General features: G+C 42.6%; 1 protein-coding gene across 5 annotated transcripts in view; it reads left to right on the forward strand.

The window, feature by feature from the left end:
* osbpl5 (oxysterol binding protein-like 5) overlaps window positions 1–23623 on the forward strand; it is a 107594-nt gene that overhangs the window by 11268 nt on the left and 72703 nt on the right. Inside the window, exon 1 of one of the 5 annotated variants that reach the window (XM_060915063.1) lies at window positions 18520–18549. The exons of the other annotated variants lie outside the window; for them this stretch is intronic. Coding sequence (XP_060771046.1) covers window positions 18535–18549 — 15 coding nt within the window. The 5' untranslated portion in view covers window positions 18520–18534. Of the gene's footprint in view, window positions 1–18519; window positions 18550–23623 lie in introns of those variants that run through there. 5 annotated transcript variants of the gene reach the window in all.

A 23623-nucleotide genomic window follows, 5' to 3' on the forward strand; every position in this document is an offset into this window, starting at 1 on the left:
TACCAAGAACTGGACGTCCCTCCAAAATTGATGCAAAGACAAGACGAAAACTGGTCAGGGAGGCTGCCGAGAGGCCGACAGTAACACTGAAGGAGCTGCAGGAATTTCTGGCAAGTGCTGGTTGTGTACTACATGTGACAACAATCTCCCGTATTCTCCGTATGTCTGGACTATGGGGTAGGGTCACAAGACGGAAGCCTTTCTTACAAAGAAAAACATCCAGGCCTGGCTAAATTTTGCAAAAAAATACATCAACTCTCTCAAAAGCATGTGGGAAAATGTTTTATGGTCTGATGAAACAAAGGTTGAACTTTTTGGCCACAATTCCAAAAGGTATGTTTGGCGCAAAAACAACACTGCGCATCACCAAAAGAACGCCATCCCCACGGTGAAGCATGGTGATGGCAGCATCATGTCTTGTTTTTTTTTTTTTTCAGCTGGAACAGAGGCTTTAGAGGGTGGAGGGAATTATGAACAGTTCTACTGTAAATACCAGTCAATTTTGGCCCAAAACCTTCAGGTGTCTGCTAGAAAGATGAATTTCAGCATGACAACGACCCCCAAAAAAGGTTTGGAACGGCCCAGCCAGAGCCCGGACCTAAATCCAATTGAAAATCTTTGGGGTGACCTGAAGAGGGCTGTGCACAAGAGACGCCCTCGCAATCTGACAGATCTGGAGCGCTTTTGTGAGGAAGAGTGGGCAAATATTGCCAAGTCTAGATGTGGCAGGCTGATGGACTCTGACCCAAAAAGACTGAATGCTGTAATTAAATCAAAAGGTGCTTCAACAAAGTATTAGTTTAAGGGTGTGCACACTTATGCAACCAGCTTTTTGTACATTTTTTTTTTTTTTTTAAATGTTTTTCCACCTAACAGATTTTTGTTTTTCAATTGAGTTGTACAGGTTCTAGATCACATTAAAGGTGGGAAAAGTTTTGAAATTATTATCGTGGTCTCGTGTGCACGCGCTTCAGATGGGTTAAATGCAGAGGAGGAATTTTGCTGTGTATGAGCGATGAATAAAGCAGTGATGAAGCCACCTTCTTTTAAAACCTAGCAATGTTGCACTCTTCACCATGACTGATTTAAAGGAGCCATGATATTTTCAGACTTCCTCAAGAACGGTAAAGTCTAATTCTGTAGTAAGTTTATATTAAGACTTCGTATCATTTTGTCCTGTCATTGCGTAATAGAAACTGATGGGAAATATGACTATTTGGATGTCTTTTGAGTATTATCATTTCCTTTAGTGTCGCAAAACCTTGTTCATTCACCATGTGAGTGAGAGAATTCAGTCCGCTACGGTTATATCTAGCACTGAGAGTTAATTCATCCTCATCTGTATTCTGCAGGCATCGTCATAGCACTTGCATTTCACTAGATGTTAGCAGATGTTTATTTGCAGATGGTGGAAATAATTAGAGGTGACTAAAATATCACAGTGCTTGATACTTGTGCCTGTTCATTTCACTTAGTCTGTATTAATGCACTTAACTAACTGCCTCATCATGCTTTATTACGTTACTACTTTTTAGCTGTCGGGTCGGTTTCCAGCAGGGCTTTGAACCGGTTCAAGAAACGAAAACCGGGAACTTTTTCTATTTCACATGGAACAGAAACGAAACCAGAAACTTTATTATTTTTTATGTTCCGGAACAGAAACGCTTATTAAAAATAATGGTAACCGGTTAATACCGGTTTTTATTTCGTTCCTCAAAGTTTCCGTAGCCTACAAATAAAAAAAAGTCATTCTTCTCCTGCGCAAGTTTCTATGACCCGCTGGGGTTCACTTCCTGTGTGACGTTCACTGACTGAATGGAGAGAGCGGGAGGGTGGACTACTATCACGTCTTCACATCTTAAATAAGAGGTAAATATTGCAGTCTATCGTTATTCAAAAACGTCGATATCAATATATTTGTCCACGTTAATGAGAGGCTCGCGAACATTAAATGACGTTAACCTCTGTTAGCCTATCAATGCATAGGACCTGACTAGCCTTTGGTAACACACTAAACGAATTATCTTTCATTTTTGGCACTTTTTCTGTTTGTGTAGATGGGAAGACATACTGAGAATCCAAATCGCCAACATTTGAAATAATTGTTTTGAATTATTTATTGTCTTATTTAATGAAGGTTGTAATAGAATTAGCCTACATTTGGCTTAAGCTGGATGAGACAGAGACATAATTTTATAGCCATTTGTTAAACAGCTGACAGGGAACGTAATTAACCGTTCCGGGAACGAAATTTTTTTGTTCTAACCAGTTCGGGAACGTCTATTTAATGGTGGAACCCAAAACCGGAAACGTTAAAATTCCGCTTCTGTTCGGAACGAACCAATAGGAAAAAAAAATTCTGGTTCAAAGCCCTGGTTTCCAGGCCACTAAAGGATGGGTTTGGGCAGCATACTGGGGGTTTGACTTTCCCAGTGGACTAGCCAAATGAAATTCTGATTTTGACCACTCCTGTCTGGGGTCTGTTTAGGCGGGGCAGTGATGTTTTGTACAATATGTTTTGATATAGTGCAGTTATTTGTCATTTTATATTTAGTGCAGTTCTTTAACGTTTGATCTGAGATGCACTCGAACTCTACCCTACAAAAGTCCAGATACGATGTAGGTTAGTAAAGCATGTAGTATATGCTTTAAGGATGATGTGCATAGTGCTTGCTTTTTTTAGTTGACCGTGTATAAAAGCACTCGTTTTTGTATTGTTTGGTTAAGATGTTAATAATTAAGCATTGTTCTATAAGAAGCCTGGAAAGAAGAGGAACAACTTTTATTCATCACACGCTTGTGAAATTCCCTTCTGCATTTAACCCATCTGAAGCAGTGAAAACACACATAAGCAGTGAGCGCACACACACACACACACACACACACACACACACCCAGAGCAGTGGGCAGCCATGCTAACAGCGCCCGGGGAGCAGTTGGGAGTTAAGCACCTTGTTCAAGGGCACCTCAGCCCAAGGCCGTCCCATATTAACCTAACCGCATGTCTTTGGACTGTAGGGGAAACCCACGCAGACACGGGGAGAACATGCAAACTCCACACACAGGCCCCTGCCAGCCACTGGGCTCGAACCCAGAACCTTCTTGTTGTGAGGCGACCGTGCTAACCACTTACACCACCGTGCCGCTCAAAATGAGTTTAAAGTCAGTGCTGTTAGGTTGGATTTGGTGCAGTGGTGTTTTTGGGTCAACTCCGATTGACCTCCCATCAGCCTTAGGTAATGCTTAAAGGTGTTTCGGACCTGTCCCTTGTAACCAAAAGATTACTCTGTCTGGGGAAGAGCTAAGCAGCACAAGTGGTGTTACAAAGCCTTGTAAGTTGTTTGTTTCCTCTCTCTCTCAAATTGCTAAAAGTAACATACTGCTGCTTTAAAGTGTCGTGTTTTTTTTTTTCCCAAAATCAGTGTTTTTTCAGAGTTTTTGACAGCTCAATTTTGTCTAAATATTATGCTACTTAATTTTTTTTATATGGCTGTTGAAAGGTTGGTGGTACTTTAAAAGTTGACTTGGCTTGAGTTTTTATGAAAGTGGAGCAATAAACCAGTGTGAAGGTTTTATGGTGTATTTTTTTGGGTCAGTGTTTGGGGGTGAAGGCGGGGGCTGCTAAACCGCTTTAGTGGAGTGTGACAGCTGACAGGAGCTAGCTCTCTCTCTCTCTCTCTCTCTCTCTCTCTCTCTCTCTCTCTCTCTCTCTCTCTCTCTAGGGGTGTTCACACGGCAACTTTTACCCTGGTGTAGCACCGGGGCTGCCCCGGTAGAGCGTTCACATGGTACAAAGTTATACCGGTGTAGCCCCTGAAAGCTGCTTAAACTGGTGCAAATCTAACCCTGCTCGGGAGGTGGTTTAAGAAATTTACTCCAGAGTAAATGCTAGTTTGCGGGGCAGCACCGATATAAAATGGGACGTCTGAACGCTACAGGGGTAGACTCGCTACGCGTGAGGAGAGTTAATTACATACGGGCATTGCATAATTTGCATCCTGGTATTTTGCGCTTCCAAAATGGCAAATATCAACAACAACAGAACTGTGTGTCTTCCAGTGTTGCCAGATTGGGCGGATTTGAACATATTTTGGGCTGGAAAACGTCAGCAGTATCTGGCAACACTGGTGTCTTCATCCACGTTGTTTTCCCGGCGCTTGGTGATGCCATGACAACCGGGAAAAGGAAGTACATTTTCACGCATGCGCATATTTCATTTCCGCATTATTACTATCGGAAATGATATCAAAACTTTATTACTATCAAAGGAAATGATAGTAATAAAGTTTTTGCGACTATTGCACGGTCACAAAAACTGCCATGTGACCGCAAGTGGGGCTGCACCGGTGCTAACACGCGTCTCTCTAGTAAGCAGGGTTGTGACGTGTGAACGCTCCACAAAATTTACACCGGTGTAATAGCCTACTAAACTAGACCCACCCGCCTAGCGGCCAAAAATATTTTTGCCTAGCGAATGGGTCTAGCCTCGCACCATATAAACAAAAACACCCCAGGCATCAAATCGTTCCCGCCAATCACAACGCAAGGTTTTTGTTTGGATTCTTTGGGCGGGCTTTTGCAGGAGTGACGACAAAGCTGCGCGACGCTGGAGAAAGCACAACAGGAAAGATGGCTACGGCTAGTGAACAGCGCGCGTTTGACTCCGCTTTGGAATCAGTTTTAGAAGAATTAGACTTGGAGTTTTCGTTGAAACATGAGCAGGAAGAGGCTCTCCGCTCATTCCTTTTCAAGAAGGACGTTTTCGCTGTTTTGCCGACCGGCTGTGGCAAAAGTCTGATCTACCAGCTGGCTCCGCTCGTAGCCAAAAGGATGGGGCTAGTTTGTGCAGTACGAAGAATTAATAAACAGCTTTGAAACATTACTTTTTGATTGTTTATTTTCCCGTTATTTTAAATTTAAGGGAAATTATTTCACCAAACACCACTAAATAAAAACTCTCAAACAGTTTAAGCAAACCCTTGAAAAACACTTGAAAAAAATAAGTGTATGTTAAGTATGTGGTACAGACTCCAAACTTGTGGTCATTATCTCCAAACTTCTTAATATCTAGAACCTGTTTATTAATTAATACGCATTTTGAAAAATTATTTATTTCAAGGCCTCCCCCACTGCGCGCTTTGACTACGTCACAGTCACTGTTGCGCTGATTGGTCAGAGCGTTGGCCTGTACGCACAGAGACAGTTTGAGAGACAGCGGGTTGTCCCTACCCACCCCCGTCGGAAATGTCTACGGATCGAGGCCAGACTAAATATTCACATTTAGTCTGGCTTGCCAGGCTACCGGTGTAAGATATATTGCAACAAAATACATCGGTGCAGCATCGATGCAAATATGTGCCGTGTGAACACCCCTTCTCTCTCTCTCTCTCTCTCTCTCTCTCTCTCTCTCTCTCTCTCTCTCTCTCAGCAAATAGTGCTTTTCTCATCTCGTTAAACCAATCCAGACGAGTGCACAGTGTTAAATCGACACTTGGCTGACCCCCCCCATCCTTGCTCATAGTGCCACTCTACCTTTTCCAAATTTATACTCTCGTTCTGTGACAGTAATAATGCTGGGAATCTTCACACTTTCAGAGACCAGACGAGGCAGTGGCTCAGCAGACGTTGTAACGCCCTGTTACTCTAAACTAGGGATTAAGACGGCACGGTTAATTGCTTCTTAATTTGTAGGTTTGGCCTCCACAAGACTTCAAGTGTGAGCAGTGTGTTCATTGCGCCATGATTAATCCAACATGGGTTTAAGCTAATCATTCGCATTCCTGTAGTGTGATCATTTGAAATGCACTTCTTATTGTCAAATTGTTACTAATAAGCCAAATTACTCATGCAGTTATCATTTTATGCGGTTTATATGGTTGAACCTACAGTACAGCTTTTGGAATAATCTAGAGCATGTACAGTTCTGTTATAGTTCAGATAAGATAAATATAGGCTGAATCACGGTGTCCTACACTCTCAGGTTGGTGTGGTCTTGTCATCCATGTAAGAATGGAGGACTTTAAGAGACGAGTAATGAAATGCCTGAGCAGCCGCCTTCAGTGTCACTGAGGTCGAGATGATTGCAGTCCATCACCAATCTGCTTCCTTCACCTTCTCTTATTCACCACCTACTGAGCTATACTGAGATTTAAAATGGTTTAGACAGTGAAGAAATACTCAGCAGTTAGTGTTGTGCCTGTAGAAAGCTAGACGTATTAGTGTGTGCTATAACTCTTGTGTAAGTAAACCAGCAGTGTAGTTTTTCTGATGTGGGGCGGGGAAGTAACTTCACATTTTAACAATGTCGGATAAACATGATTTCCTGTACACGCTGATGGCACCCAGCAGAGAAAAGAGAATGATGTCTTCATTACCTGAAAATGGCTCCTGCGGTCTCGATTTTACAGACCGAAGTGTTGTCGCTGATCAGATTCATGTGAAGTTTTGTAGAAAAAGCATTTTGTAGAGACAAAGCTGCACAGAATACCCTTGAATATGAGGATCGTTAGGGCGGCACGGTGGTGTAGTGGTTAGCGCTGTTGCCTCACAGCAAGAAGGTCCGGGTTCGAGCCCCGTGGCCGGCGAGGGCCTTTCTGTGCGGAGTTTGCATGTTCTCCCCGTGTCCGCGTGGGTTTCCCCCACAGTCCAAAGACATGCAGGTTAGGTTAACTGGTGACTCTAAATTGACCGTAGGTGTGAGTGTGAATGGTTGTCTATGTGTCAGCCCTGTGATGACCTGGCGACTTGTCCAGGGTGTACCCCGCCTTTCGCCCGTAGTCAGCTGGGATAGGCTCCAGCTCGCCTGCGACCCTGTAGAACAGGATAAAGCGGCTAGAGATAATGAGATGAGATGAGACTTTCAGGTTTTTGAACTCAAAATGAAAAGCGAAGTGCTGTTTAAATTGTTCAGGTTTCTCCAGGAAATCTAAAGTAGGCAGCTTTGGGATTTGCGGCGGCAAAGACGCACTAATGCTAGCAGGCTCTGGGGGCATGTCCTCTCAAATTTTGAAATTTACATGCTTTCTGGTGCATTCTCAGCTAATAAATTACTAACCATTTCCCTGTAAAATACTTGCAAAGTCTGTATGAAATTCCCCTCCAGGTGTGTGTGTGTGTGTGTGTGCGCGCGCTTGCTTGACTTTCTCAGTTACCCTCTGTAGTACGCTGCCTGGCTCTGTAACATAACTACATACACTATGGCGTGGTCCGGCTCTGCCAATCAGAGCGCGAGAATCGATCAACAAATGTATAGCGTCACTCCTGGTCATGTTAGATCCAAATTGAAGGCAATTTCATGGTGGAATAATTGGATTTGCAGCAGAGATTATATAAAACACTTGATCATTGAAAGGCAAGTGGTGGTTTTTCTCTCTTTTTCTGGGCTCGAGTAGCCACAGACTGTCTGTGTAGGTGGAGAAAAACGCCGGAGAAGTCGTCCGTGCTTGTGGACTTTTTTTTTTTTTTTTACTTTAAGTTAACCTACCTTTATCCATATTTTACTCTATACTTGAGCTGCTTTAATACCTGAATTTCTCCTCATGGGGCACAATAAAAGTATCTTCTTTTTTTTTTTTTTTTTCTCCATTTTTAATCACTCCCCTCCGGACTTATCAAAGATGCTCATTTTCATTCAGCAATAGGAACAGTCGTGAAGCAGATAAATTGGCCACCATTTTGTGACTAGTTCATGCGTTGGTTTGAAAAGGCTTGAATAGATTGTGGTTTGCTAAACTGCAAATATAAATGCGTTTTTTTTTTTTTTTTTGGTCTTTTTAATTATGCATATTCGTCAAATTTGATTTTATATACTAATTTTAAAGTATAGTGTAGCTAGATTTTTGGATTTGTCTTATAAGAGTGCCAAAAATGGCAATAAATAAAGTTCATGTGAAATGGAAGAGAGTACCGTAAGTTTTAAGCTTTTTTTTTTTTCACTTGCAGTACCTCCGTGCAGTTAACACTTGCTTATTTCTGAGTAGGAGGATAAAATGTGTGTGTGTGTGTGTGTGTGTGTGTACACGCACATGTGTGTCTCTTCACATGATGTAATTATGTGTTTGGGAAAGATCATTTTCCTGAGAAAATATTTGTATAGGTAAAACTAAAAGCTAATAAAGGCCTTGTTTAAACTGTATCACACTGCATGGTATAAAAGTATGTTTTATGTTTTTATTTAAACATTTTAAGACTGTGTTGACGGAGCATTATGTGCAGTAGACCGTTTCTTATAGTTTGTCCTGGTCTTGGTGTGGGCCTCAGCTTTGGGAAGCAGGAGAACGTCCTGCCCTAATTTCCCACTGCTGTATGTGCAGTACAGCCTCAGAGGAGTGTGTGTGTGTGTGTGTGTGTGTGTGTGTGTGTGCACGCGTGCGTGCTGCTGCAGTAATGCAGTGTGTGCACTATTCCACGTCACCAAGACTGAAACAAAAAGATGTCCCTGGCGTTAGGTTTTTCATAAAACCTTGATTGATATTTCAGATTTGAAACCTGATCATACTATTTCTGCTAAGACTTTAAATGGTGTGAAATCAGATTCATTTTAAACGTATGAATCAAATCAAGTTTTAAGTAACAAATGATTCCAGTGTCGTTAAAGAGTAAATGAAGCTAGTTTGAGTAAATGAGTGGAAAATAATCCGTACCTGTTATAAACTAATGAAAAGCATGGCGAGGAGAGCTGACCTTGAAAAGGTTTTCTGACGTTTGAGGTTTGCGTTTCTCAGAATCGGTTCCAGTTAACAGAAGGGTGATGAGTACATTTGCTGAAGTCCTTTTTTCAGTTCTTTTTGTTTGCATGTTCTCAGATGAGAACTATATGAAGGAGGTTGTAGTGTTTTGTATATTTTACTATCATCCTGTATTTTAGACGAAAAATAAAGCAATTAATTATCTCGTCCACTGGGCAAGTGGAAGCTCCAACATGCTGCCCAGTCCTAGTTACCCAGAAACCTCATTGACTGACTAAAACGTGGTAGATAGGGGGCATCATGGCTCAGGTGGATAAGGCGCCATACCATAAATACGGGGACCCAGGTTCGATTCCGGCCCGAGGTCATTTCCCGATCCCTCCCCGTCTCTCTCTCTCTCCCGCTCATTTCCTGTCTCTACACTGTCCTATCCAATAAAGGTGAAAAAAAAAGCCCAAAAAAATCTTTAAAAAAAAAAAGAACGTGGTAGATAGTATGGCGAGCTAGTTAAATGCGTTAAAGGTACAACCCCGATTCCAAAAAAGTTGGGACAAAGTACAAATTGTAAATAAAAACGGAATGCAATAATTTACAAATCTCAAAAACTGATATTGTATTCACAATAGAACATAGACAACATATCAAATGTTGAAAGTGAGACATTTTGAAATTTCATGCCAAATATTGGCTCATTTGAAATTTCATGACAGCAACACATCTCAAAGTTGGGACAGGGGCAATAAGAGGCTGGAAAAGTTAAAGGTACAAAAAAGGAACAGCTGGAGGACGAAATTGCAACTCATTAGGTCAATTGGCAATAGGTCATTAACATGACTGGGTATAAAAAGAGCATCTTGGAGTGGCAGCGGCTCTCAGAAGTAAAGATGGGAAGAGGATCACCAATCCCCCTAATTCTGCGCCGACAAATAGTGGAGCAATATCAGAAAGGAGTTCGACAGTGTAAAATTGCAGAGAGTTTGAACATATCATCATCTACAGTGCATAATATCATCAAAAGATTCAGAGAATCTGGAAGAATCTCTGTGCGTAAGGGTCAAGGCCGGGAAACCATACTGGGTGCCCGTGATCTTCGGGCCCTTAGACGGCACTGTATCACATACAGGCATGCTTCTGTATTGGAAATCACAAAATGGGCTCAGGAATATTTCCAGAGAACATTATCTGTGAACACAATTCACCGTGCCATCCGCCGTTGCCAGCTAAAACTCTATAGTTCAAAGAAGAAGCCGTATCTAAACATGATCCAGAAGCGCAGACGTCTTCTCTGCGCCAAGGCTCATTTAAAATGGACTGTGGCAAAGTGGAAAACTGTTCTGTGGTCAGACGAATCAAAATTTGAAGTTCTTTATGGAAATCAGGGACGCCGTGTCATTCGGACTAAAGAGGAGAAGGACGACCCAAGTTATCAGCGCTCAGTTCAGAAGCCTGCATCTCTGATGGTATGGGGTTGCATTAGTGCGTGTGGTATGGGCAGTTTACACATCTGGAAAGACACCATCAATGCTGAAAGGTATATCCAGGTTCTAGAGCAACATATGCTCCCATCCAGATGGCGTCTCTTTCAGGGAAGACCTTGCATTTTCCAACATGACAATGCCAAACCACATACTGCATCAATTACAGCATCATGGCTGCGTAGAAGAAGGGTCCGGGTACTGAACTGGCCAGCCTGCAGTCCAGATCTTTCACCCATAGAAAACATTTGGCGCATCATAAAACGGAAGATACGACAAAAAAGACCTAAGACAGTTGAGCAACTAGAATCCTACATTAGACAAGAATGGGTTAACATTCCTATCCCTAAACTTGAGCAACTTGTCTCCTCAGTCCCCAGACGTTTACAGACTGTTGTAAAGAGAAAAGGGGATGTCTCACAGTGGTAAACATGGCCTTGCCCCAACTTTTTTGAGATGTGGTGTTGTCATGAAATTTAAAATCACCTAATTTTTCTCTTTAAATGATACATTTTCTCAGTTTAAACATTTGATATGTCATCTATGTTCTATTCTGAATAAAATATAGAATTTTGAAACTTCCACATCATTGCATTCCGTTTTTATTTACAATTTGTACTTTGTCCCGACTTTTTTGGAATCGGGGTTGTATATGGCTTAGAGCAGGGGTCATCAAACTGCGGGCCGACTCCAGCCCGCCACCCCCCTTTGACCGGCCCCCCAGCCCCTCTGCCTCCCACCACTTGAACTGGCCCTATGAGGCAATCCCCAAAAGTGGTCATGGCCTATTTATTTTATTTTTTATTTATTTTTTTTTAAATTGCTTTATGGCAAATAACATGTCTGCATCTTGTATTTTGTTGATTTTACCAATTAAAATTGATATTTAGTTATAAAATGAACTGTTCGTATTTTCCAAATTTTCGTCATATGCTCGCGATCAAGCAGTGACAGGCAGCGCACGCGCAGAGAACTGTCAGTGTTCAGGACAGCAAATTGGCTAGCGGTCAGCGAAAAGCTGACAGAGTGCAGAGTTTTTAAAGAACAGTGGACCACCGATTATTTTTTCGTTCAGTATAAGGACCGTGCAGTTTGTCTTGTATGTAAAGAAAGTGTGTTGGTTTTCAAAGAATATAATCTGCGTCATCACTACGAAACCCGCCACAAAGAGTATGCTAGTTTGCGAGGGCAAACAAGAGAAGACAGGATTCGGAGGATGAAATGCGGACTGGCTGCACAACAGAATGTATTCCTTCGCCAAACCCAGATCAGCCAGGCTGCTGTCCGAGCTAGCTATAAGGTAGATCACCTACTAGATACCCATGGAAAGCCGTTTACTGATGGGGACTTTGTTAAAATATGCATGCTTGCTGTGACTGAGGAGGCGTGTCCCGACAAGAAGGATGCGCTCGACGCAGTGAGTCTCTGCACCTACTATGACCAGGCGAACCGAAGATTTGGGGGACAACGTGTATGACCAGCTGAATGAGAAAGCGTCAAAATTCGAGTTTTTTGCTTTGGCCATGGATGAGAGCAGTGATGTGCAGGACACAACACAACTGCTGTGATCTATTGATCTATTGCTCATATTATAATTTCACTTTTTTTTTAAATGTATTTATTTTATAGGCCTATTTATTTGGCCTTTATTAAGTGCTGCACACAATTATTATTAATAATATCCACAGGCCTATCTACAATTTATAATTTTCCACTCACCTTTGCCAGTGTCAGTCACCTCAACTAGGCAGATGTTTCTTACCTTGACAGCTTAAATGTTAATTTTATTAGAAAATAAATAAATGGAATATCTGTGGTATTTCAAATTAAAACAAAGTATGAAGACTAGATTACTACTTTTGCAAACCACTAGTAAAGCTAAACAAATATGTGCCAGGAATCAAGTGGGGATATAGTAGTGGGGGATATAGTAGTGGGGATGGCTGTGCCAGGCTAGTAATCTCTACTACACAATGAGGCCTGCTGATGGTCATATTTGTCTGGGTCATAGAATTGTATGTTATATAGCTGACCCGACCCCGGCCCCCCATCACAGTCAGGAATGACAATGTGGCCCCCAGAGAAAAAAGTTTGGTGACCCCTGGCTTAGAGGAAGGGATGAGTTTTGTATAGCTGTTTTCTTTATGCTTTCCTGATAAAGGTTTTGGTTTCGCACTTTGTGTTTGCACTTAAATTAAAAGTCAGTTTGTTTTAGTATTTTTGCTATGAGCCATGGTGTTCTCTACTTGTATCTCATGTAAAATCATTTGTAACTACGAGGTGACCTGTTTGCTAGTCTGGCTAACGCGACTTCAAAGCTCTGCGAGCATTTGGTCTGGCAAAGATATTAAGCCCAACTGTTTCCCAAAGTGTGTGGTTGACCCACCTCCCTGAAATGCCTCAGTTTGCTACTGGTCGAAGCCAGAAAAGGCTGTGATGAAGCTTAAACCAATCACATCACTCTTTCCTCTGACGTATGTGACGCGACAGGGCTAACTGGTAGATTAAACTCTTACCGAAGCCGGTCGGGAGCAAGGCGAAAACGTCCTTCCTTTCAATAAATACCTCCAGGGCTGCTCTTTGCTCCGTTTTCAATGAGAACTTGCTCCATGTTCGTAATGTTTCTAGTGAATGAAGTGCTTCCGGCATAGATTCTGTAAACAATCTATGGCTTCCGGTCGCAGTTTTACTACGTCACTGCCTTGAACACGCCTCTACCCAGGGCCGTTGGAGATGCTCAAAGTTGATTAGCTCCCGATTTTTCGGGAGCTTGGAAGAGCTGTAGATAGCTTGCCTGGCCAGACTAAGCTCGCAACAGGTCCTCGTGTTGCGTCATGCTTAGGATGGGTGGGCCCAGGCTACCTGTTTACTGCACTAACAAAAGAGCTGTGCTGTACATCCAAAAGTATGTGGACACCTGACTGTGACAGGTTTTTCCCTAAATTGTTGCCACAATATTCGAGACAATTGTATAGCATGACAAGTTCCTTTCACTGGAACAAAGGGAGCTCCGTGAAGACATGGTTTGCCAGGCATCAGTACCTGAATATGCAAATCCCCACAGTCACTCTCCAAAATCTCGTGGAAAGTCTTCTCAGAAGAGTCGATGTTATAAAAGCAAAAGGGGAACAACTCAATATTAAGACCCATGGCTTTGGAATGGTATGTGCAGGATCTTCATATTTTCACCACCTAGTAAAATCCATTCTACCATCAGTGAGCTCACACCTCGGCTCATGTGTAGTGCACATGCGCTCACCGGCCACTTTAATAGGAATTTGTTCTTGATTCTAAGATTCATGCTCTTGGCTGGCAGGAGTGGAACCCAATGTGGTCTTCTGCTGATGCATGCTGAGATGCTTTTCTGTAGTCTGGCTAACGCGACTTCAAAGCTCTGCGAGCATTTGGTCTGGCATAGATATTAAGCCCAACCATTTCCCAAAGCGTGTGGTTGACCCGCCTCCCTGAAATGCCTCCGTTTGCTACTGGTCGAAGCCAGAAAAGGCTGTGATGAAGCTTAAACCAATCACATCACTCTTTCCTCTGACGAATGTGACGTGACGGAAACTGCTTGAGTAACAGGAAGAAGGAGGAGCTGAAGAGGATGATAATAGCGCGATCAAAGGCGAGACGACCACAGCGATAGGATTCTCGCTGAGCCCCATTGATTTGGCTACCAGCGGGGCTAACTGGTAGATTAAACTCTTACCGAAGCCGGTCGGGAGCAAGGCGAAAACGTCCTTCCTTTCAATAAATACCTCCAGGGCTGCTCTTTGCTCCATTTTCAATGAGAACTTCCCGTTGAATGCTTTCAATACAGCATCTACCGCTGTGTCAAAGGCTTGCCGCTGCTCCATGTTCGTAATGTTTCTAGTGAATGAAGCGCTTCCGGCATAGATTCTGTAAACAATCTATAGCTTCCGGTCGCAGTTCTACTACGTCAGTGCCTTGAACACGCCTCTACCCAGGGCCGTTGGAGATGCTCAAAGTTGATTGGCTCCTGATTTTTCGGGAGCTTGGAAGAGCTGGAGATACCTTGCCTTGCCAGACTAAGTTCGCAACAGCCCCCCCATGTTGCGTCACACTTAGGATGGGCGGGCCCAGGCTAGCTTTTCTGCTCACCACGGTTGTAAGGAGTTGCTATAAGTTGCAGTATCCTTCCTGGCAGCTCAAACCAATCTGACCATTTTCCTCTGACCGCTTTTATCAAGAGGTTTCCACCCACAGAACTGTCGCTCACTCGATGTATTTTTGTTTTTCACACCATTCTGTGTGAACTCTAGAGACTGTTGTGTGTGAAAACCCCAGGAGATCAGCAGTTTCTGAAATACTCAAACCAACACCCATACCACAGTGAAGGTCACACTTTGAGATCACAATTTTTCCCATTCTGATGTTTGACGTGAACATTAACTGAAGCTCTTGACTTGTATCTGCATGATTTGATGCATTGTGCTGCTGTCAAGGGATCGGCTGATTAGAGAAGTGTATAAAACAGCAGGTGTATGGGTGTACCTAATAAAGCGTATGCCTAAACATGTACTGTAGTTACAGCATCAAAATGTGTCCCACCACTAATTCTGCCAAGAAGCATGGTCAAAAATCCAACTAGAATTCTGTCAGATGCTTGTTGTCTGCTACCAAAAGCATCTGGTCAAGGTGACCCTCGGTAAGGGGCATTTTATCCAGATGTTGTGTATTGGCTGTATAATTTTAACCATGTGTTGACTTCAGAATATGCAAAATTCTTTTTTTTTTTGTGCCAAATTCATGTTTTTTCAATCATACTGGCATACAAAAGAATAGTTCAAAGAAATTATCCAACGCCCAATATTGCCATGACGTTCATGTCCATGATGTGTGTATGTAAACATATGTCCACAGTTGTATTCTCAAGGTTCTGTGATATGTGCATGACCATGGAATCCCTGGGAGATTAGGAATTGTAGAGCTGTAATTGGTCTCACTGGACCTGTCAGAGTAAAAGACGAGAGAATATTGAGATCCCTACCATTATCCACTTGTAGCTGACAGATTAGACGATGCAAGTGTGACATTCTTTGCCCGTGGTTCCCTTCAGTCAAATTGTGGCCTTATACTTTTTCAGGGGTTTTTAGTCACTTAAACATTTTTCCTTTAGTCAAGTCAGAGTACCTTCCACGCCAGGATCTGGTCTTCCTGTCCCAGTACTTACCAGCTCTTTGAGGTGCATGGATGCAGTGCTAATCTCCGTTTTGATAATCCTTGGCCTTTCACCTGTACAGCTAGGGTTACAGTGGGGGGCTAGTCCTCTGGTAACGGCAAGAGTTTGACTTCCCTACTCACATCTGTATTGCAGCGCGCCTTGCCAAATGGCAGTAGGTACTATTTTTATGATTTGTCTTTGGTATGACCCGACTGCGAGTAGAACTCACGATCTCCCAGTCGAGAGGCGGACATGCTAAACACTAGGCCAACTCGCGGTCATTTCCTTGAATAGTTTATTGGAAATATGTCCGCGATTGGCTTAAAATAATGCATAGGTTTGTTGGAGTCGTCATTAGTGAGGCTGACGTCTTCCTCCATTTGATTTCTTCACACATTTCCCAAGAGAGAAACTCTCACTAGGCTATATAAAATGACAACAATAGTAACACAGTTATCATCAGCAGTACTGCTGAGTGGCTGCAGGCTTTGACCTGTAGTGTCCTGAGCCCAAGGATTTGCTGCTGATTTGTTGTTGTATTTTTAAAAAAAAAAAAAAAGAGCTTCATAATGCTCTTCCACTTGAAATTAGGTGCAGTAATCAAGGAATCATCCGTGTCTAATGGCTGTGTACCAGGGGCCTGGAATCGAGGCTGCTCATTAGTAGAAAGGGCCCTCTAACAGTAGCGCGCACACACAGTCAGCCATGCAAATAACAGTCTGTCTTTAGCTGATCCAGCAGACACATGCAAGGCAGATGAGATCGTTCTAACCCATGTGGAAAAAAGTACCGGTTCTCCGGGGCCTTCCCAGGTTGTACTGACCTTGGAAATGAGCACACACCATGTAAACAAACCATTCTAGTCCTCTCTAGGGGCACGCCTCCCTACTGTTGGCAAGGAGTGTGTGTGTGTGTGTGTGTGTGTGTGTGTGTGTGTGTGTGTGTGTGAGAGAGAGAGAGAGAGAGAGCATAAAATAACTTCCCACGCTTAGACGTAGAGATCAGGAGGGCCAAATTTACTTTGCAGCAGAGTTGAAGAACTAAATTCAGCATCCAGCATTTCCCCAAACTTTATCAAGTGTCATCGCTCCAGGTTTCACGTTTCAGCCTGATTTTAAGGAATAATTCACCATCACATCTTTCATTACTCCTAGTTAACATAATCCCCATAGTCTGTGTATGAAGTTCTGTCCAGTTATCTCTTGTTCTAAACCTCAGCTGCTATGCTCTCATTTTTCACGTCCATCAGCGGTTTTTATTTATTTATTTATTTTTTTATATTGACATTGCCTTTATTTATCATCTCGTTATCTCTAGCCGCTTTATCCTGTTCTACAGGGTTGCAGGCAAGCTGGAGCCTATCCCAGCTGACTACGGGCGAAAGGCGGGGTACACCCTGGACAAGTCGCCAGGTCATCACAGGGCTGATACATATGTCGCTTTTCCACTACCAACACGGCTGAGTCGGGCTGAGCCGTGCCGTGCTGAGTTGGGCGAGCGGGGCTGTTGGAGTTGCATTTCGACTACAACCGCGCTGAACCGTGCTGGCTGGAAGTGGGTGGACACATTGGGTGGAGTTACCGAAAGTGGGTGGACGTCATGTGATGTCGTTAGGCGGCGCAAACAGTGCCATCAGCAATCTTTTAAGTGGTAGTCTCATGACCCGGATAGTAAACAATAAACATGGAGGACATGGAGTCGTTAGTGTTGCTGGTCTTGGTGCTGTGGCTTGTTGTCACCGACAGCGCCAACAGATACTGGCAAGAGCGTATAGATGAGGCGAGGCGCATAAGGCTTCAGAAATTCTCGTAATTCGTAATTATTCTTCTTCCGGGTTTACGGTGTTTACAGATCCCAGCATGCTCGCGGGGCGTGTGTGGGCATGTGAGGACACTCCTCCTCACCAATCAGTGCACAGGGGAGTGTCTCCTCACGCCCCTAGCCCCACTCGGCTCGGTTTGGCTCGCTTCAGCCCCACTCCAAAACCGTGCGAGTTTTGGGGGCTGAGCAGGGCAGAAGTGAGCTGAGTCGTGCTGCTCTGAGGTAGTCGAAACGCGAGCCATGTCGAGCTGAAAAAGGGTAGTGGAAAAGGGCCAATAGACACACACAACCATTCACATGCACACCTACGGTCAATTTAGAGTCACCAGTTAACCTAACCTGCATGTCTTTGGACTGTGGGGGAAACCGGAGCACCCGGAGGAAACCCATGCGGACACGGGGAGAACATGCAAACTCCACACAGAAAGGCCCTCGCCGGCCACGGGGCTCGAACCCGGACCTTCTTGCTGTGAGGCGACAGCGCTAACCACTACACCACCGTGCCGCCCCATTTATTTATCATACTTTTGCTTACTAAAAAAAACTGGTCCAAATTGAGACGGAGTTTCACTTTGAACCTTAATCTTCATCCTCATGCCATCTTGAGGAGCTTTTCAGTTAAGAGCCTTTTCACTAAGCCTTTTTGTAGTGACGTTTATTGTACCAAGGATACACAGTGGAATCAACGCAGAGCACTTTTCTTTGCCTGAGCTTGTCTCCACATACTAAAGTACATGGCTCAGGGTCACTGTGCCATTCAGGTGAGGCTTTATTATATTCACTTGTAACACAGTGCTTTTGAATTCTCGATTCTGATTGGTCAGAAGGAGCTGATTTAATTTCCTATAATAGCAGTTCTGACAGCAGTTCCAGCTGCAAGGCAAACCACAGGTTTATACTGATGTGCTCGATTGAATATATTGTTTCCATAGTAACAGCACATTTACAGAGACTAGTATGGCGCAAACTCCACACAAACCAAGCCACATAATAAACGGTTGAAAAAAAGTTATTTAACAAAGGCGAACACATTGATCTGGTGGAGCTGTAAGGAGATATTTATTAAACGTTTGTGGGAGGCGTCTCCAGTGTCGGCCACAGGAAAGTCTTTCCATGTCCCGGGGTGTGGTGGTGCAGGTTTATTTATTTATTTTATTAACTTCAAGAAAGGGAGGAGAAATAGAGGCTTGTGAGTGAATGACTGTTTATAGCTGCTATAGCAAACATGATAACAGGAACTAAACTGTCTCTCAGATATCTTGTATTGAATGCAACTATAAACTGATTTTTTTTTCTTTAATTGTTGACAAATAGCTATGGTGTAAGAGGAATAAAACACTCCAGGACACTCCAGTATTGGAAAATAATGAACTCTGGGATGGTAAATATAGCTCTGCTTTGCATCCGGCCGCCCTAACAATGATGATTTTCCTAGAACACGCCACTCTTGTGTTTTTATCCCTTACAGGAAATGCGATTTCAGTCCAACATGCAGTGCATTTAGTTGCTCAATAAACTCTTGTATTGTTAGGATACTATCTCTCTTTCACTTCAGAGTTTGAATGCACTGTGTTTGCATAAGTGTGTGTGCATGAGGCTTTTAGTTTTAAGGAATAGTCAGTGATTTTTGGTGTTAACTTCAGTTATCTTTTTGATTTTACAAAGCGATCTACAGTGCAAATTGTACTTCCTGTCAGTGTTCTCTCCTTCACTGAATGTTAATAAAAGAATAGGAGGTTTGTCAGGAGTGGTTGGCTGTTTTTGGTCCAAATCGAGTGCTTTTTCTTCCATTTAAAGAGTTTTGGTGTGTAACAGAGACCCGAGTGGGGTGGGGTGTTGGGTCTTTTTTTTTTTTTTTTTGAGTAGATAGTGATGGCTTCCAGAATGTGAGATCTTCACCAAACATCGCAAAGCTGGTTTTGACTTAAGAAATTCATGAACCCACCTTTCGTATACATTTTGTGTGTGTGTGTAAACATTTACATGAATCATATCCTGCTGTTGTAGATTCAATGTTTCCTCCCTTTCCAAATAACCCACAAAATTTCAGCATGTTCCTCTTGTGTGGAATCGTCAGCCTGTTGAACTTTGAGTGAGGTGCATTTCAGGTCCAAGAGATACTTTACAGATAAAATTTTATATAAATAAATAAAAGCCTCTTGACTGGAAAAGCAATTCGAAGAGTCCTATTAATGTCTGTCTTCAAGAACAGGAGATCTAATACCTGACTGACCAGCTGATAGAAGGCAGTCTGAGTAAGGGGTCCTTCACCGTCCTTCCAATAAATTTTTAAAAATGTGTTTTGTAAAAGTGATGATGGAAAAGGAGTAAGTGAGCATTGAGCAGGTTTACTACATGTTTGTGGGATGTCCTATGCCCTGGTCTGATGCAGGTCGTATTGAACCCTCTTTCATGATGCTACGGATTTGTTTAACTTGGACTAATTTTATCTTTTTTTTCAAACTCGTACTTGGGCAAATATTCAGTTTGTTAGAAGTTTTTAATAGAAATTATACTATGAGACTTTGTTTCCACAGCTTCTAACCATGGTTTTTGGGTACAGCAGAAGAGTGTTTGCCATATCATCAGGAGTTTAAAACCTAGCAACACGAACGCTATCTGTGGCCAGGAATCCAAGACAGCAGAACTGGCCGTGCTGTTTGAGTTTGATGTTATATTTTCTCTTTCCTGTCGATCGCAGTGACACTAACCAATTGTGAGATCTGTGGGTTAATGTATGCAGAAGTGGGTAGATGGCACTTTCCCTCTGGGTGTGTTACGCTGTCATAACATGAGCAGTAGTTCAAATGGACAATGTGGCTTCACATGTCTTGGGACGAACCATGAATGTACTAGCCCTGATCCTCTCTGATTTACCCCCTTTCCACCAATATGAAGTAGGTACTAGTTCAGGTTCGGAGCTGGTTCAACTTGTGAACCTTCTGAGAACTAGTTTGCTTTTCCATGGGCTTGAGTCACCATAGAGCAACATCATTACATTACTGTACATGTCTCCACTTTGTCAACCACTAGCCCCAATTGTAGCACTGCTAGCCTGCACCTCTAACCTGCCATGCTAGCACCGGTAGCACCAAGAAAAATAACAATCCTCTCCTCCTCCTTCAGATTAGTCAGACTAGATACTACGAGGGGGAATTGGAAATGACCGTTACGGTGTTTTTTAGCTGGTTTTGTTGGTCATGATAATCCCACCCTAGCCCTGGATGTAAGCAGTTCTTGGTTCTAGACCTGCAAAGAGTTGGTACCACTCTGGAACCAGTTTCCCCTGGCCAAGAGCCTGTTCTTTGACTGTCGAAATGCGAAGAACTGGTTCGAGATTGGGTGCTGGCTCCAAACCAGTACTGGAACTGCCTTGGTAGAAGAGGGGTAATTGTTGTCAACAGCTAGGCACTGGGTGGGAAATTGGTACAAAATGGGGTTTAAATAAAAGGTTTTTTAATATAAAGGTGACCTTTTTTGTTGTTGCTCTGGGACACAAGTCAGAATTAATCTCTTTGCAGACATGCCCACAATCAGGTATAATAAAAAAAATGACTAAAATAAATTAGCTTCTTGAATAGGGGAAGCTAGGCACTGCTGATGACCTACTCTTTCCTGGCTCTCTCACTGCGCCATTACTTGCAGTATGGGAATCACATTCAACTGTCGTCTTATTTAGGTTAGTTCTACTCAATTGTTGTCATGCTTCCACTGAGAAATGTTGGGCTTTTAAAGACGCAGACGAAGACCAGTCTCATTGTTAAGCTTGCTGAATGGGTGATTTCGCCTCTACCAATAGACTAAATAAAAGAGGCAGGCCAGCAGAGTGCAGGTTTCCTTTCCTGCCATTGCACGGAGCTGGCTTTTTTTCCTAGTTAAGCTTTTATTTTGACTGGGTATGCTGCTGCTTTTCCTTTTCTCAGGTTTCCTCTACATTTGCATTTTTATAATCATTTAAAAAACATTGAGGGGGGGACTCCAGCATTGACTTGGTACGATCAGTTGGAAACGTGTTGATGTTCCTTAGAAGGAACCGATTCTCCAAGGTTTAGCTCCAACCCGAGCGTGGTTTGTGTACATAGCCTGGCGTTGTAAGGAGTGGCAGATGCTGCTGCTAATCATTGACTATACAAACATGATTTACAGTCTCTGTTTATTGTGGACCATCAAATTTCCATGAGTGTAATTGTGTCCAGCAAGTACACTACCGTTCAAAAGTTTGGGGTCCCTTTGAAATGTCCTTATTTTTGAAAGAAAAGCACTGTTCTTTTCAATGAAGCTCACTTTAAACTAATCAGAAATCCACTCTATACATTGCTAATGTGGTAAATGACTATTCTAGCTGCAAATGTCTGGTTTTTGGTGCAATATCTCCATAGGTGTATAGAGGCCCATTTCCAGCAACTCTCACTCCAGTGTTCTAATGGTACAATGTGTTTGCTCATTGCCTCAGAAGGCTAATGGATGATTAGAAAACCCTTGTACAATCATGTTAGCACAGCTGAAAACAGTTGAGCTCTTTAGAGAAGCTATAAAACTGACCTTCCTTTGAGCAGATTGAGGCCCTGTCCACACGGCAATGGATTCAGGTGAATCTGATAAAATTGTTTATCGTTTCGGCCTGGCGTCCACACGGCACCGGCGTTTTGGGTGCCCCAAAACGAAATCTTTTGAGAACGGGTTCCAGAGTGGAAAGATTTGGCAACGGCGCCATTGTGAAGTCGTCTGGATGAGTAGAATGGATTTGTTTACGATGACGTCACAACCACATGTGCTTCACGCCGGGTAGAAGTGTAACGAACTCGATGGGAGTTGTCAACAAATCCTATAACTTGGTTCATGAAATGCGCTTACAAAATATTTTCACTGTGAATATTTATTGTGTAATGGTGCAAAGTGAGAGAGCAAGAGAGAGAGAGAATAGCCCTTAGGGCAGAGTCAATCCCGCTGGGAAAAAAAAAAGGAGCGATCTCACCTTCAGATGTTGGTTTAAGTCCTACAATACATTCCTCAAAAAGGGCGTAGAAGAACAAATTAATCCATCAATGTGTAGCATTCAATTTATTCCGGACCATTAAAGACGCCGCCTTCCGCGTAGAATCATACGTCATCCTCGCCGCCATATTGGATGGGGCAAAGCGGAGAATAAAGATGCCTCATTCATGTGCTGCATTTAACTGTACCAACAGGTTTGCCGTCTAAACGAGATCACATGGGATTACCTTTCACAGGTGAGACTGGAAAAATACTTTTCATTGTATTTGGTCATTATAACGTAATTTTATGAACAGATTTTTCTGACTGTGGCTAATATGAAGTCTCGCGCATAATATTTTATGCGCATGCATCCTTACTTCTATTATTCTGGTGTCTCTGATGGGACCGTCTTACAGCGCACCTAGAGGTGTGGCATGTGTATTGCATTGTTTTCAGCAAGCGTTGCGTTGCCATATGTACCTGATATTTTACTGATCATTGCCCATGTGGACGATATATAATTTATTAATTTTTTGTTAAATCTCATTGCCGTTGTCGTGTGGATGTAGCCTGAGTTTCTGGAGCATCACATTTGTGGGGTCAATTAAATGCTCAAAATGGCCAGAAAAATGTCTTGACTATATTTTCTATTCATTTTACAACTTATGGTGGGAAATAAAAGTGTGACTTTTCATGGAAAACACAAAATTGTCTGGGTGACCCCAAACTTTTGAACGGTAGTATATATGTAGCTTATACCAAGATTTCCAAAAGGATAACAAGAGAACATCTTGCAGTGTCTGTTCACGCGTTCATTCTTTATTTGCTGTGCCAAAATACAGTGATAGAACTTTCATAGCTCTTTCCAGAAAGCAAACCTGTGATATCTCGTATATCCTGAATTAAAGAGAGAAAGTTCAGTAGGGAGTGTGCCTCAGTGTTGAGATGCACTGACTCATTATTAATGAACGTTTCTGAACATGTCCGGTTGTAGAAACGTGTACCTGCTCAGATTTCTTTTGCAGCTTGAAGTGCCAGGTGAAAGGAGTACTCTCACATCATTAATGAAAGTGTGTTCTTGTATGCGGTTGCTCGGGTACACTTCCCAAGAGGAAGCAGAACTGATAGAATAGATCAGAGTAAAAATTGGAGCAGGACCTAAAAGCCTGTTTTGCACTGTAGGGCTGAATGGTTACAGCTGCTGTATCAGACTCGTGAGCTCGGTTACTTTTTCCATGTTATGCTGCTCAATCAAAAACTAGAATATTTGCATTAAATCTTATTGTATGTCACTGCTAAATGAAATGATACCAAAGCCACCAAGCACCCATTTTGTTTAAAGTGCATATCACAGGTAAATTCAGGAGCAAGATCAATGTAATTCTCCTATTTTATATTAAACTTTGGTCAAATATCTGTAACATTCTGCATTCTCATTATTATTATTATTATTATTATTATTATTATTATTATTATTT

The sequence above is a fragment of the Neoarius graeffei genome, chromosome 2 (assembly GCF_027579695.1).
Source record: "Neoarius graeffei isolate fNeoGra1 chromosome 2, fNeoGra1.pri, whole genome shotgun sequence".
Lineage (NCBI taxonomy): Eukaryota > Metazoa > Chordata > Actinopteri > Siluriformes > Ariidae > Neoarius > Neoarius graeffei.